At 47.8% G+C, this 14376-nt stretch overlaps 1 protein-coding gene across 9 annotated transcripts in view; it reads left to right on the plus strand.

Annotated features, from left to right (window-relative positions):
• The first annotated feature begins 359 nt into the window (after window positions 1-359).
• LOC135241745 (UPF0606 protein KIAA1549L-like) overlaps window positions 360-14376 on the plus strand; it is a 74508-nt gene continuing 60491 nt past the window's right edge. For 3 of the 9 annotated variants that reach the window (XM_064312377.1, XM_064312379.1, XM_064312381.1), the window contains exon 1: window positions 996-1976. In XM_064312377.1, coding sequence (XP_064168447.1) covers window positions 1754-1976 — 223 coding nt within the window. In that variant the 5' untranslated portion in view covers window positions 996-1753. Of the gene's footprint in view, window positions 498-991; window positions 1977-14376 lie in introns of those variants that run through there. The other 6 variants (XM_064312382.1, XM_064312383.1, XM_064312384.1 and 3 more) reach the window with 4 other exon arrangements.

Here is a 14376-nt window from a genome sequence, read left to right on the forward strand (position 1 = left end):
TGTTTACAGGCTTTTTTTAAATTTCAAGTGGCTATCTCAATGGCATTTTAACTATGTGAAAAATGCAATTTCCGTGGGTGCCAATTGAATTCAAATTTGCAGAATGCTGCTGACTTAGAAGCAAGACCAACTGACTGCAACTATAGTCATGTTAACTGCTTTTCCATAAAGCCACTGGCTTTTACATAACAGATTTAAATGTTTATTCATTTACATAACAAATTTTTTTTTTTTTTTTTTTTTAAACAAAGCTTTATTGAACAGGACAGTGTAGCATCGGGAGCCGAAATTCTTTTTGTTTTCACTACAAAATCAACAAGCAATCCAGATTCAAGAAATCAGGCGCGGTGAGTGTAATCAATGGCTTTAATTGAGCATTTATTGCTGCTTAATATCAAAAGCCAGCAGGCCTTGCAGCACTCCAGGACCAGGGATGGGGACCCCAACAGGGAAGCTTAAGCTTCAGATTGCACCCTGGGGTGTCAACCATGCACTCAGTAAGCACTTCAAAGCCAGTCCAACGAGGTGTACTGGGAATGTTAATATATTATCTTATATTATATTATCTAGACCAGTGGTCTCCAACCCTGGTCCTGGAGAGCTACAGACTCTGCTGGTTTTTGTTTTCACCTTAAAATCAGCACCCAATTGAGACCCAAGACACCAGGTGAGTTAACTGTGTAATCAACTGCTCTAATTGATTCATGAAGTGCAGAGTCACTATGAAAACCAGCAGACACTGTAGCTCTCCAGGACCAGGGTTGGAGACCACTGATCTAGACAGAAGGACCATCTATCATTCATAGACTTAATGATTAGAGACCAAAATGGAACCAAACTGCATGCTAAACTAACACGTTTAGATTTACCAGGATTTAACTTCCCCAGCATGTTCAATTTAGCTACTAATAAGTACCTTTTACGAGCAAAAAGTACAAATTAATCTGGCTAGCAATACATAGGTTCCTAAAAGGTACTGCAGTGGCAAACGTTTGTACCTTTTCAAACATTTTTTCCTACATTTTCCTTGAAAGTTTACAATCTATTTGAACCACTGATTATTGACTGAAGCAGTTCAAGATATGTACCTTACTTAAGAGTATAACGGTGGTGCACAACCTGAGAATCTACAATCTTGCGATTATATGCTCAAATATCTCTTGTGCTATACCGCCCGATTTAGTAAAGGGTGTCTGATCTTTTGGTGTTGCTAAATAAAACACGGTCTCCTATTTTGACAGTGATTTTCGTTAAACTGTGTCCTCACTAAATTGCGAACGGAACTTTTTGACAGAGATACTTGTCCACCAGGGGTCGTCGAATTCTACATTGGAAGCTGCGTCGAGTCGAGAGCTTGTTTCACTCATTTCGCAGTGAACCCGAGAGTTAGCTACGTGATTTATTTCCTAATGAAATGACGTCTCTTAATTTCAATAACACCCGAATCCCTCGGAAAGACGGAGAAGCCATCTACCACACTACCCATTTTGGTTAGCGGGCAGTTAAAAAGGAAATGAAATAACCAAGAGTCGGGCGTCATTTCCCAGAAACGGGCAGTCTTTGTGCCGCAGAAATGCAGCGATGAGCGTGCGGCGCGAACCCCGTCGCAGATGTGTCCCTTAAATGTTCAATACCGCCGTTTCTGAGATACATGCAGGACAGACTGGTGGAAGGCTTCGCTCTCGGTCCAGTCACGGATTGATCAAATGTCTTTTTCACGAACGAGACTGCAGTATATCTTTTGGATACGCAAATGGCTTCTAGTTTGAGGGGTGCGCATAACAATCTCTATATTTTGGACAACAGCGAAGGGGACGGTGCTCGCGCGCTTGGCTCGCCGGAATGGATAGGTGTGGGTATCACAGGATGTTATCGGAAAAACTGGAAAACACCTGGCTTGGATGGATTCTTCACTAAGTGTCTAATATCGCTAGGAATGCTGTTCTTTCTTCTCCAGCCAGCGCTCGCGACCGAGGGTAAGAACAAAAGCGGTAGGGTATATTGCAGCTAATTTATTTGCTGAGAACGTATGACCGTTTTCATAACACCAAAAGTAATTTCTTGTTTATGCCGAAGCTGTTTAGGTAAAACATTAGGCTACACCAGTGTGTTTTAGATGCCTACTTCCCGCTGCCTCACATTGTCCCCATTCTCCAGATGTGCGTAAATATCTAGCCTATCCAGGTTCCCCTTAAAGGAACTGAAAATCGATTGGTATACAGATGAACACACATATGCGCTGCAGATGGCGCGTGTGTATACATATGATAAACCAACACAGTGTTTCAGTAAGTTTTATGGGAATGATATCTAGCTTGTAGTGCTAAAATGGCTCTAGCAAACATACACCGGCGGACGTCGGACAGAAGAAAACGCTTGTGAATGCAATTGAATATCTCCAACAGAAGTTAACCGTACTGGCAGGTTTTCTTGTAAAGGTCCCTTTGTTCCAAACTGGGCCCTGAGATGTTGACACGTTAAATTCGCCTTATATTGCTTTTACTCGGTCTGGGTTTACCGCATAATGCTGACAATTAAACGCGTCCTATTGGCATTTTCACCAGAATTTAAAGAACAAACGAGTAACCTGTGACATTGACCGGCCTCGACCTAAATCGGTGTTAAAGTCTATTTCTCGTGCACAGGATCGCGGTGACTTAGGTCGCGTGGGAGTTGGGAGGGTAAAGGAATAATTGAGATTCAGGACTGAGAAATGTTTGTTCCACCGGAGGCTGCTAAACGCAGAATAACCATCAGATATTGAGGTTCAGTCGGTGGCTCCGAGGAGGTGCTGAAATTACGCGTTTTAATACATCAACAAAGTTAAAAAGACACTGCTCATGGGAGAGGCTATGATATGAGATTATTCCTCCGTTAAACAAGAGCGATGCTAACAGGTGTTGAATGGAAGTCTAGCTAATGAAAACACTTCAGCGTTGAGATTATGCAACCTAATGAATACTAAACGAAGATATGTAGCGGTTGGAAATAATTTCCTTAATAATGGGGGAAATGTATTTTATCAGGCCAATAGAGACGCAGCATATGCAGGATTAATAATGCTAGCCTGTAGCACATTACACACTCCATACATACAGGCTATGGGGAACTCTTGTTGTCATGGTTGCAGCTGAAGTATTAGGCTACTCGGTTGAATCACATAGGCTAGTGTTTCTACTTCCTCATTAATTGTATGACAATGACTAGTGAACCTGCAGAGGCTATTTAATGTACTTAGTATTTATTGCAACCAAAATCCTAATGCGTTTGTTTATGCTACCTGGTGCGGGTTCATTTATAGATTGTTTCTGGAACTGTTTGGGGAAAGGTGCTTATTAAACGGGCGATGTCAGGGGTGGGGTCCGCAGGGATAAAAACAGCCCCGTGCATGTTTTAAACGTAGAGAGGCTATTGGAAGGCCACAGTGCAATAAGGTCATGAATGATACCGTGGCACGGTCTCTATGAGTTTCATAAAACCGGGGAAATGTTTAGTGATAATTACCGCGCAATCTCTTCCCCCGCACACTTTTTTTTGTTAGATATTACCATTTTTGTCCTCAAAAGACACTGCGGAGTTTGCCCGTGGTTTTAACTATGATGTTAGCCCAGTACAGACAATATACTCCTAGCGACAGACTTTGCTTGAAGGTGCATTTTCCCGTCTGGATCTCGATGTCCTCGTTAAAGGAAAGGGAACGGTACGTTCGCATTTAAATTGAGTCGGTTTGCAGATCTCTTATCCAGAGCGATGTCCAAAGCTTCCAGGTATCTATAAACCTGGGATATTTATTGTAGCACTTCAGATTAAATACCTTGCTTAAGGCTATGATATTGCCCCACTGAGAATAAACGCCACAACAATATTATGCAAAACCAACCTGTTCTCGGTTCATGACAGGGAACGCCAGGTTAATCTTTATCACATCCGGTCTTATATGCTCGTGGCTCGTGACGACTGGCCTTTCTGTTACCTACCAATTAATTTACCAAAGACGCCCCCCCCAACACCATCCCCCACCGCTCTCCTCTTCTCTTTCACAATTTCTTCAGCTGTAATTCGTGGAGACTGCGCTTCCTGTCCAGCCCTGCTCTGAGCGTCTCCTCCCCAGATCTCGGTGGGCAGACGCGGCTCTGACACGACAACAACGATACCCTCTCTGTGACTTCCTCCAGTCCCTGGAGCCCACGGGGCCCTGTTGCTATGGGAACACGCTGCACTTAAATATGTGTGTTTTTTCGGCAGAGAAAATGACTAGGAGCCGACGGCGTTTTGTTGTGCGGGAACGTAGCGAAAAATAAAACGGCCTACCAGCGGTTTGAACCATCATGGTTTTCCACACAATATTTCTTCAGCCACGTCTGAGCACGTCGCCTGTTCGTTCGCAGTGTTGAGAACTGAGATACATTAGCTCTACATCTGAAGGCTAGAATTCAAAGTTATTTTTTTGTAATTCCAGTCTGTGCTGCCATTACCTCACACCATGTATCTCAGCTTACGCTATTTTATTCTTATTCATGCCGGGAAAGACACTTCCTGGTCCCCATTCCCTGGTGCAATTAGTCATTTTATTCGTGGCTGCTCACCAGAGTGTAACTAAAATTCTGGATAATGTTTTGTCCTTGGATGATTGATGCTATAGTCCTCAGATGTCTGGTGTGAAGAGGCTGTTAATTTGGAACATTTGGTAATTATGATTATGCATTGCGATTTAGCCTACTGCTGGTACGCCAGATAGAAACCTGCAGTATAGTGTAGATGTTGGTGGGGATGAGTCCCCAGCAATAATTTCCTTGAATCTGAAATGTTTGCTCAGTTGTTTTATCTGCACCACAAAGGGTTAAATGTGTTTCCACACCCCCCCATTGCCCCACCCACCATTGTCTATACTTGTCTATACAAAAAATAAATAATTAAGCAAATTTGATTGGTTTAGGCTTGGCACTGGCTCCTTTCGAACGTGTATTCAAAGAATACAACAGTGTGATTTCTGCAATGTGTGTGTATGTGAATGAATAGGCTGAGAGGTATGGAGGCAGCAGAAATCCCCTGAACCACACAGCACATCCCCAGTGTAGAGAATGTGATTTGCCTGAATCCCTGCATGTGCGATTACAGCCTCCCAGGACCAAACTACACACACACAAACGGATTATGTTCATTTCATCTGGACACCAGTCCAGTGGAGCACAGCTGAAATGAATGGGGGTGGAGGAAACTGCACAGGCCAGGGTGAGCTGACAGAGCTAACACAATGGGTGTGGGTGTGTGTGTGTGTGTTCATATGCTTATGCCTGGGGGAGTGGAGGTATTGGTAGCTTGTAGAACAAAGGTTAAATGTCACCCCACTGATGTTAAAATCAAAAGTACTCCCTTGGTGCATACACATGTAACTGGAAAAACGCTCACCATCTGTCAGGAGCCATGATATGCTGCTTGGTCTTAATTGCCGCTGTTTGTTGCAGCGACTTTCTGTGTCTTTCCTGCAATTTCAGTGTGGTAAGTGAGAGTTTCAGTGTGGTAAGTGCAATTTTCAGTCTGGTAAGTGTGATTTCCAGTGTGGTAAGTGATTTTTCAGTGTGGTAAGTGTGATTTTCAGTGCGGCAAGTGTGATTTTCAGTGCGGCAAGTGTGATTTTTCAGTGTGGTAAGTGTGATTTTCAGTGTGGTAAGTGATTTTCAGTGTGGTAAATGTGATTTTTCTGTCTTAAGTGTGATTCTCAGTGCGGTAAGCACAGTTTTCAGTGTGTTAATATTACACCATGGAAGAGCTGTACTAAGCGAGGAGCTACACCATAGCCCCTGGGTCCAAATGATGCCTCTGTATCAGTCCTGTCTGGAGTTCCTCTCCGAAGATGAATTATGCATTCAGAACATTCGGTTGGCGGGAGCCAGCGAACTCGCGCAGTTCCTCGCTCCAATCAGAGATCTTTCCCTTTCCGCCTGAGCGATTAAGCACTTGGTAGGGCTGACTGAACGGGCCTCCGCGTGTCCGTCCTAGCAGAGCCACTCAACACCGCGTGTCTGTCCTAGCAGAGCCACTCAACACCGCGTGTCTGTCCTAGCAGAGCCACTCAACACCGCGTGTCTGTCCTAGCAGAGCCACTCAACACCGCGTGTCTGTCCTAGCAGAGCCACTCAACACCGCGTGTCTGTCCTAGCAGAGCCACTCAACTCCGCGTGTCTGTCCTAGCAGAGCCACTCAACACCGCGTGTCCGTCCTAGCAGAGCCACTCAACACCGCGTGTCTGTCCTAGCAGAGCCACTCAACTCCGCGTGTCTGTCCTAGCAGAGCCACTCAACACCGCGTGTCTGTCCTAGCAGAGCCACTCAACACCGCGTGTCTGTCCTAGCAGAGCCACTCAACACCGCGTGTCTGTCCTAGCAGAGCCACTCAACACCGCGTGTCTGTCCTAGCAGAGCCACTCAACACCGCGTGTCCGTCCTAGCAGAGCCACTCAACACCGCGTGTCGTCCTAGCAGAGCCACTCAACACCGCGTGTCCGTCCTAGCAGAGCCACTCAACACCGCGTGTCTGTCCTAGCAGAGCCACTCAACACCGCGTGTCCGTCCTAGCAGAGCCACTCAACACCGCGTGTCTGTCCTAGCAGAGCCACTCAACACCGCGTGTCCGTCCTAGCAGAGCCACTCAACACCGCGTGTCTGTCCTAGCAGAGCCACTCAACACCGCGTGTCCGTCCTAGCAGAGCCACTCAACACCGCGTGTCCGTCCTAGCAGAGCCACTCAACACCGCGTGTCCGTCCTAGCAGAGCCACTCAACACCGCGTGTCTGTCCTAGCAGAGCCACTCAACACCGCGTGTCCGTCCTAGCAGAGCCACTCAACACCGCGTGTCCGTCCTAGCAGAGCCACTCAACACCGCGTGTCCGTCCTAGCAGAGCCACTCAACACCGCGTGTCCGTCCTAGCAGAGCCACTCAACTCCGCGTGTCCGTCCTAGCAGAGCCACTCAACACCGCGTGTCCGTCCTAGCAGAGCCACTCAACACCGCGTGTCTGTCCTAGCAGAGCCACTCAACACCGCGTGTCCGTCCTAGCAGAGCCACTCAACACCGCGTGGAGCTCTCAGAATATATACAATGTGCATTTCCATTTAGGCACATTACGGAAAGAAAACAGAAAAGATCGTGACTTCACAGAAGATAACCTCAGCTGCGCTGTTGGTTCGAGATCGTCGGACCTGCCACGTTTTATCCTTTTTCGTGAAGTACCCTGTGACGCTGTAATGCTGAAACAGTGAATTGCAATAGATCAGTATATGCGTTGTTGATATTCCGTTTAAGATTCTTGCTGTTCCCAGGGGCGGTGGAGTCGGGTCAGCCTTCCCATCAGTCCATCCCCCCACCCCCCCACAGAGCGGTGGTCTTCCTCCTTCTGCCTCGATCGCGGTCACGCGTCTTACGTCCGACCGAGGCGAGCCGGCTTCCTAATTAGCTTCACGAAACCATCTGTCCTGATTATGGCGGCACGTATAGGCCCGATACAGAATGCTGGCGGTTCGTTGGGCGAGAGGGCGCACAATCTGTGAGACGCGAGCGGGGCGGGGGGGGGCGATCCCAGTTCCCAGCAGCCCACGCGTCACGGTTGCCGGCGATGGACGCGTAGCGTTAGGCGTTAAGTGTTAATTAAAATCCAGTTCATGGGAGTCCATTAGTGCCAGTCGTGCTCTACCGGAGTGAAATGGTGGAGTACCAACCAGTATAGATCTAACATTGAGAAGTTTATGGTCTCGTGACTACAGGGATCCCAGGAGACGTAGTACATGCATGTATGGAGAGACTGTGTCCTTGATTCGAACATCATTTGTCCTTTATTTTCGCTCACAATGAACACCAGTCTTGAGTGTTTTGTTCTCGCCAACACAGTTCAGCAAGCTTGCCAATGTGTGCTACTGAAGATTAGCTGTCACTACTGCTGGGGTTTATTTTAAATCAGACTTGAGTGTTTTGAGGAAACTTCATTGTGATGAATAAGGAATAATAATTCAGCGTAAGTCGACTGAGGTAAACTCACGCGCTCTTTTTGTGGAAAACAAATCTCTGCTTCAGCCGAAATGGCAAAATGATTGACATTCTTCGGTTGTGCCTGGAATAACCGTTACACGGTTGTGTCAGTTAGTGGCTTGAGATTAACGTTGGAAACTAGGCCCAGTAACGTATCCTCTACAGGGATTACATTCGCTCCTGTTCCTTGCTGTAATTGTAAATTGTAAATGAAGATTTTGATTTTTTTGAAGAGTTGCCGAGGAAGCCTGCGGTCCTGTGACGATCCCCAGTGCATTCTGGGATAGACAAGCGTTAAGGCAATGATGAAGGCGAGACCCGTAGGCTTCCTTGTCTGCTGGTGCAGATGGTCTGTGGACCTTCCTCCCACACCCCTACAATTATTAGCATGCAAATGAGATGAAGTGTCACATGACAACATTCTTTTACATTGGTGGATGAACCGTTATAATGATTGGCTCTCTGACTCCATACTGCTAGTGTGCTGGTATATGTCTCCGGTACATACTGCTATTGTGCAGGTATCTGTCTGTGGTACATACTGCTAGTGTGCAGGTATATGTCTGTGGTACATACTGCTAGTGTGCAGCTATATGTCTCTGGTACATACTGTTAGTCGCAGGTATATGTCTCTGGTACATACTGTTAGTCGCAGGTATATGTCTGTGGTACATACTGCTATTGCGCAGGTATATGTCTGTGGTACATACTGCTAGTGTGCAGGTATATGTCTCCGGTACATACTGCTAGTGTGCAGGTATATGTCTGTGGTACATACTCCTAGTGTGCAGGTATATGTCTGTGGTACATATTCCTAGTGTGCAGGTATCTGTCTCTGACTCCATACTCCATACTAGTGTGCAATAATGGTAGTTCTAGTCGATCAATAATTTATTTCTCATACCTTTTTAATGTGAAACTGCTACACAGCGCTCTCATCTTGTGTGTTACTCTCGTGTCCCGACGTCACCTTTCTTTACAAAAAAAAAGAGGGAGATTAAAACGGGAAAACACAATTAGCACTCTTCCTCGAATCTCTTCCTCACCCCATCTCCGGCTGAGGGGTTGGCTGGCAAGTCGTCGGCCCGCTATTTCGCGGTGGAATTTTTTTGGTCCCGACGGCAGCGCTTCCGCTAAAAAGCGACTCCGGCGCCGTTTGTCACTTTTTGCGAAACCCGTTAAAAAATTTTTTTTTAAAAAAACGGCGGGTCGGCTCACGCGCCGAACGCCTTCTCGCAGGCCCTCCCCCTTTTAAGATTCGCCGCGGCGGGCAGAGTCGGTGCGAACCGTTTTCCCGAAAAGTGCGTTTGCCCGACGTCGAGGTCGGGGGGTCGGGCGGGGCAGCGTCGAACCCGGGCCCGCTCGCCAACACGACCGCCAACCCAAAGCAAATGGCATCACACCATTTTTTTTTTTTTTTTTTTTTTTTTACTGCAGGTGTGACTGCAGCTGCACAGAACACTAATCTAACAAAGCCCCCCCCCCCGCTTCAGTAACCCCCCCCCCTCCCATTACAGCTTAGTGCCAGGAGTTGGGTGGCGGTTACGCGCAGTGGTTTTGGCTCATCGGATTGTGTTAATCGCATAATAAACCCTCAGACCGAAGGCCCGGCTCGTCTGGGGCGATTAAGCCCAACTCGATTGGACGATAAACCAAATTCATTTCCTGATTGGCTCTCGTTAAGGACCGAAGTGGTGCCTGAGATTGCACCGGTTTTCGGGGGATCCTTTCGCGGCGAGCGCGAGTCCATTTTGACATTTCGCGTTACCCGGAACACCTCGCGCGGCTTGCCTCCCTCACGTTTTTTCTGAAAAAAGGAGGTGGTGATATGTTCTGCGCTGCTCAAGGCTCCGGTGGAAGTGCCTCCTCCTTGTTGTGTTGAACTTGCAACCTCCGGGTCACAATCCCGTTTCCCTAATGGCGGTTCCGCGCCGTCACCCGGTCTCGAAACGGAAGACGTCAGTCGCTTCGGTCGGTCATGGCACTTCAGGTCACGATTCCCTCCCCCCCCCCCCCCGTCGGTCCTAAATCCCCATTTGTCGAGGGGATAGCGGGCGACACGTCCGCGGGGGGGGCGGAGTCCATCGCCAGCGATCGCCGTTCGTCCGATCCAATCGTTTTGGAACGCGGGACGGGCAGACGGGGGCCTGTCGTCCTGGCGCTTTTCGCGGTGAAACCGAGGGGCGGTGTCGGCGGTGAACGGGGGGAGGGGGGGAGGGCCGTGTCGCGAACGCGTTTCCCGAGCAGGGGACCGGAAGGGAGAGGGCGACGGCCAACGCCCGTCAGTTTCCGCGGTTGCGATCGATGGTCGCCGAGCGGCGCTGCCTCCACGCCGGCACGCTCCCCAGATCGCTCGCGAATTTACAGAACGAGGCTTTGCCGCCCCCCCCCCCCCAGGAAACGGGTGACGGAATGGAGAGAGATGGATTTCCGGCTCCGGGACGGGGGGGGGATGTGACTTTGAGTGATGGTGACATTTGCGCTTCTCGGAAAATTGCGGCGGGGTGGGGGGGAAAGGGAAGCGCCGATCGGCGGGGTTACGTGAGGAGCCCGCGGCGAATGTCGTCACCGCGCTGCTGGGGTCGATAAAGTTTTCGCGGCCCAATACCGCCGGAGCTCGGTCTGTTACACTGAGAGAGGTGACCGAGCCTTTCTCTGGGGGGGGGGCGACATAGCTCAGGAGGTAAGAGCAGTTGTCTGGCAGTCGGAGGGTTGCCGGTTCGATCCCCGCCCTGGGGCGTGTCGAAGTGTCCCTGAGCAAGACGCCTAACCCCTAACTGCTCTGGTGAATGAGAGGCATCAGTTGTAAAGCGCTTTTGGATAAAAGCGCTATATAAATGCAGTCCATTTACCATCTTTGTGATCACAGTCACATTTCGCACCCAACCTGTCTGAGATGGAATCAGGAGTGACTGATATCCAGAAGGCCTGCATTTGTGTCTCTGTTTTAGCTACACAGCGGACGTTTTTATCCAAAGAAACTCACTAAAAGGTACGTTTAACATGGTTTCAAAACCAACACAGGTGGGAAAATACAGGTTCGGAATGTAAGTCCTGCCCCGTATTTTGTCTACCAATCGCCTGGATTTGCTAAATTTGCACAATTCTTCAGCCCGGAGGCAGAACTAATTAGTGAAATTGGCTGGCTGAGTTCATGGGTGGAAGAAAAACATGGCAGGACTTTTACTTTCTGAACCCCTGGACTTTCCACCTCTGAAAACCACCTTTAGGGCTGAGTAAAACTTCAACTGTATTTTTCCAAATACGAGACATTTGACATTGAACATTCATGCTGCCGTATCCCCAATATCAGGAAGTCGGAGGGTAAATGTCATAAATGTCCAAGTAATTTAAGACTTCAGTAGTCATGTGACAGGACCTGCAGTTTTACGGGAGAGCACACATTCAGCTGTTAGCTCTGTCAGTTCACCCTGGCCTGTGCAGTTTCCTCCACCCCCATTAATTTCAGCTGTGCTCCACTGGACTGGTGTCCTGATGAAATGAACATTAATCCGTTTGTGTGTGTGTAGTTTGGTCCTGGGAGGCTGTAATCGCACATGCAGGGATTCAGGCAAATCACATTCTCTACACTGGGGATGTGCTGTGTGGTTCAGGGGATTTCTGCTGCCTCCATACCTCTTAACCAAATCATTTACACGCACTCACATATACACAAACACACAGACTCACAAACACACACACACACACACACACGCACTCACATATACACAAACTCACAGACACACACACACACACTCACATATACACCAAACCACACAACTCACAGCCCACACACACACACATCTCACTGCTCACAAACACACAGACACACACCAAATCCACACACAACCACCACCAGCGCGCACACACACACACGATCTCACTCGCTCACACACACGCAGACACACACTCACAAATGCTCACACAGACACACACACATGCTCATACATACACACACATACAGGCACATACACACTCACACACATGCTCACACACACACACTGACACACACACACACACACACACACACACACACACACACACTCACACTCACACTCACACACACACACACCTCAGGCATGGGGGGCAGGATCAGATGGGGGCTGAGGGGGTGGTTTAGGGTGTTCGGTGACAATAAGATCCTGCACATACAGTGCACAGAACGTCCCCTTCTCACAGAGACGTTTTAATGCCTTGATAAATGACTCTTTTTGTATTCGTACTCTCTTCCCTGTTAAAATAAGATTTACTATAGTTCAGGTTTTCCGTCGAATTAATATTACTTCCCTAACAAAGTGGGCAGAGTAACTAATTGGATTTTTTTTAATTTAGGTCATCATAGCACTGGAGCGGTTTTTTGTGTGTGGTGTGGACCTAACGCTCCTCTTTAAAACCACTTTCACACCACGGATAATTCCCCTCCTATTTCACTCAGTTTCCTTCGACCGCATGTACTTTCCCTGAAGGACAAGACACAGGAAAAATCGGTTCCCTCTGTGCAGAAATATCTCCCCTTTTGCGTAACAGTCTGTGTAGCATGTCCCTCGTGTCCCCGGGGGTATTTTATTGGTCGCCCACACCCCCCCCCCCACCCCCACCCCCCCACCTGGGGTGAAAATCTGTGTGAAATTTCTCGCGTGAGCCCAGTTACTGCTAAATTAACTGCTGTCTGATTGTGTCGCGAAAATGCGGAGAGGACTCCTGCGGAGGTGCTTGTTAAAGGATGGCGGCGTCCGTAAGCGCAGTTTACGTTCAGTGATCTGGAGAACGGCGGGTCGGTATGTGGTGTAACGTTGGCCTTGAGCTGCGTGTGCGTTACGCCCCTCATGTCAGCACAGCGGCCTGTGAGATTCGGCGCTGGGTGCTGCTTGTGTAGCGTCCTTTTTCAAGGACACTGCAAAGGTCAATGAAGAGAATGTAATACAGTGATCTCACACAGGCACACACACGCACGCAGACACACACGCAGACACACACAAACACACACATACACACAAACACGCACATACACACACAATAAATGTCTCTTACTGGTAAATATGAATACATAATCCATTAATGGATGTGTATCTTATAATAGCAACCAAACTAAAAAGGATCAAATTAATTGTGTTAAATTACCGTAAGCCAGCACAACAAAAACCAACCTGTGTAAGCAATATTCGTCTTATGTCGGCAAAATCTTACAAACGAGAAATGCTGTAAGCTTTGTGCCGCCATGTCACACGATTAGACATCGTACAAAGGAAGAGAACAGGTTAACATTGGCAGGAAGAGACTGTGAAGACAGGACTGCATGCTCAGCAGTCAGGTTTTACTGTACGGCAACACTCTTTTCTCATTAAAAAAATTATATATTTTTTAATTAATTTGTTCCCAACATGGCACTGCATATGTCCAATTCTCCCCCTAATTTGTAACGTCCACTTGTCCACTTATCTGCGAGGAGCCTCACTGGCGATTCCGGAGTTTGGAGTTTGGATTTCTCCTTTCTCCGCTACTATTTAACCCTGTAGGCTACAGCTCAGCTCACACAGAGTAGGGTCAGAGGAAGACCTGTTGTGTGATATGCAGTCTGCGGATTCCAGAGAGCAATGAAACGCGGACCCCGGCTCAATTTAAACCTCTCGTACAGGGGGTAACGCTATTGCCAATTGCACGTCACCCTACGGAGCTAGCAGCAGAAGCTACTGGCACGGACCAGATTCAATGCAAAGCATTCACGCAGCACAGCGTGAGCTAGGCTGCTTATTGAGGTTACGCTCAGCAGAATGCTTGTCACAAAATGCCGCGAGACAGAGCTACACTTGCTATTGCAAATGTGCCGTCAGCCTCATCCGAGCTGATCGGAGATGAATCTAATTGGATCAAAATATGTAATGTAAAAATACACTCATGTCCAAGAGCTTCAGTATCCAAGCAACAGCTGATTCATGTATCACAGGAACATTAATTAGGATAGAAATGATAAAAGCAAAGTGTTTAATTTCAAATCAAACTGCATTTTAAATGATGTTTTGTGTTTGTCCTTTTGATACACGCGGTTAGGAAACACTGATGTATTCGGGGTGTCAAAGTAATTGTTTCCCTAAATGAAGGTTGTTTACGTGGTCGAACCTCTGGCTGATGGCTGGGTTTTTGTCCTGTCGTATGTTTGGCAAGTGATTAATGCAGTGTGGTGTACGTGAAAGCAGACAGAAAGCTGAACTTTCTCGAAGGTGTCTTCCTTTCAACGGTAAACTTGATGATGATGATGATGTCATTAGCATGTGGTTGGAACCTCGGGGTCTAGTGAAGGCTTCAGACTTCGACCATTTCGGTCCCCGTGTTCCGATCAGCGGGCGATGGGCTCCCC

Source organism: Anguilla rostrata, chromosome 16 (assembly GCF_018555375.3).
Source record: "Anguilla rostrata isolate EN2019 chromosome 16, ASM1855537v3, whole genome shotgun sequence".
In the NCBI taxonomy this organism is placed as follows: Eukaryota; Metazoa; Chordata; class Actinopteri; order Anguilliformes; family Anguillidae; genus Anguilla; species Anguilla rostrata.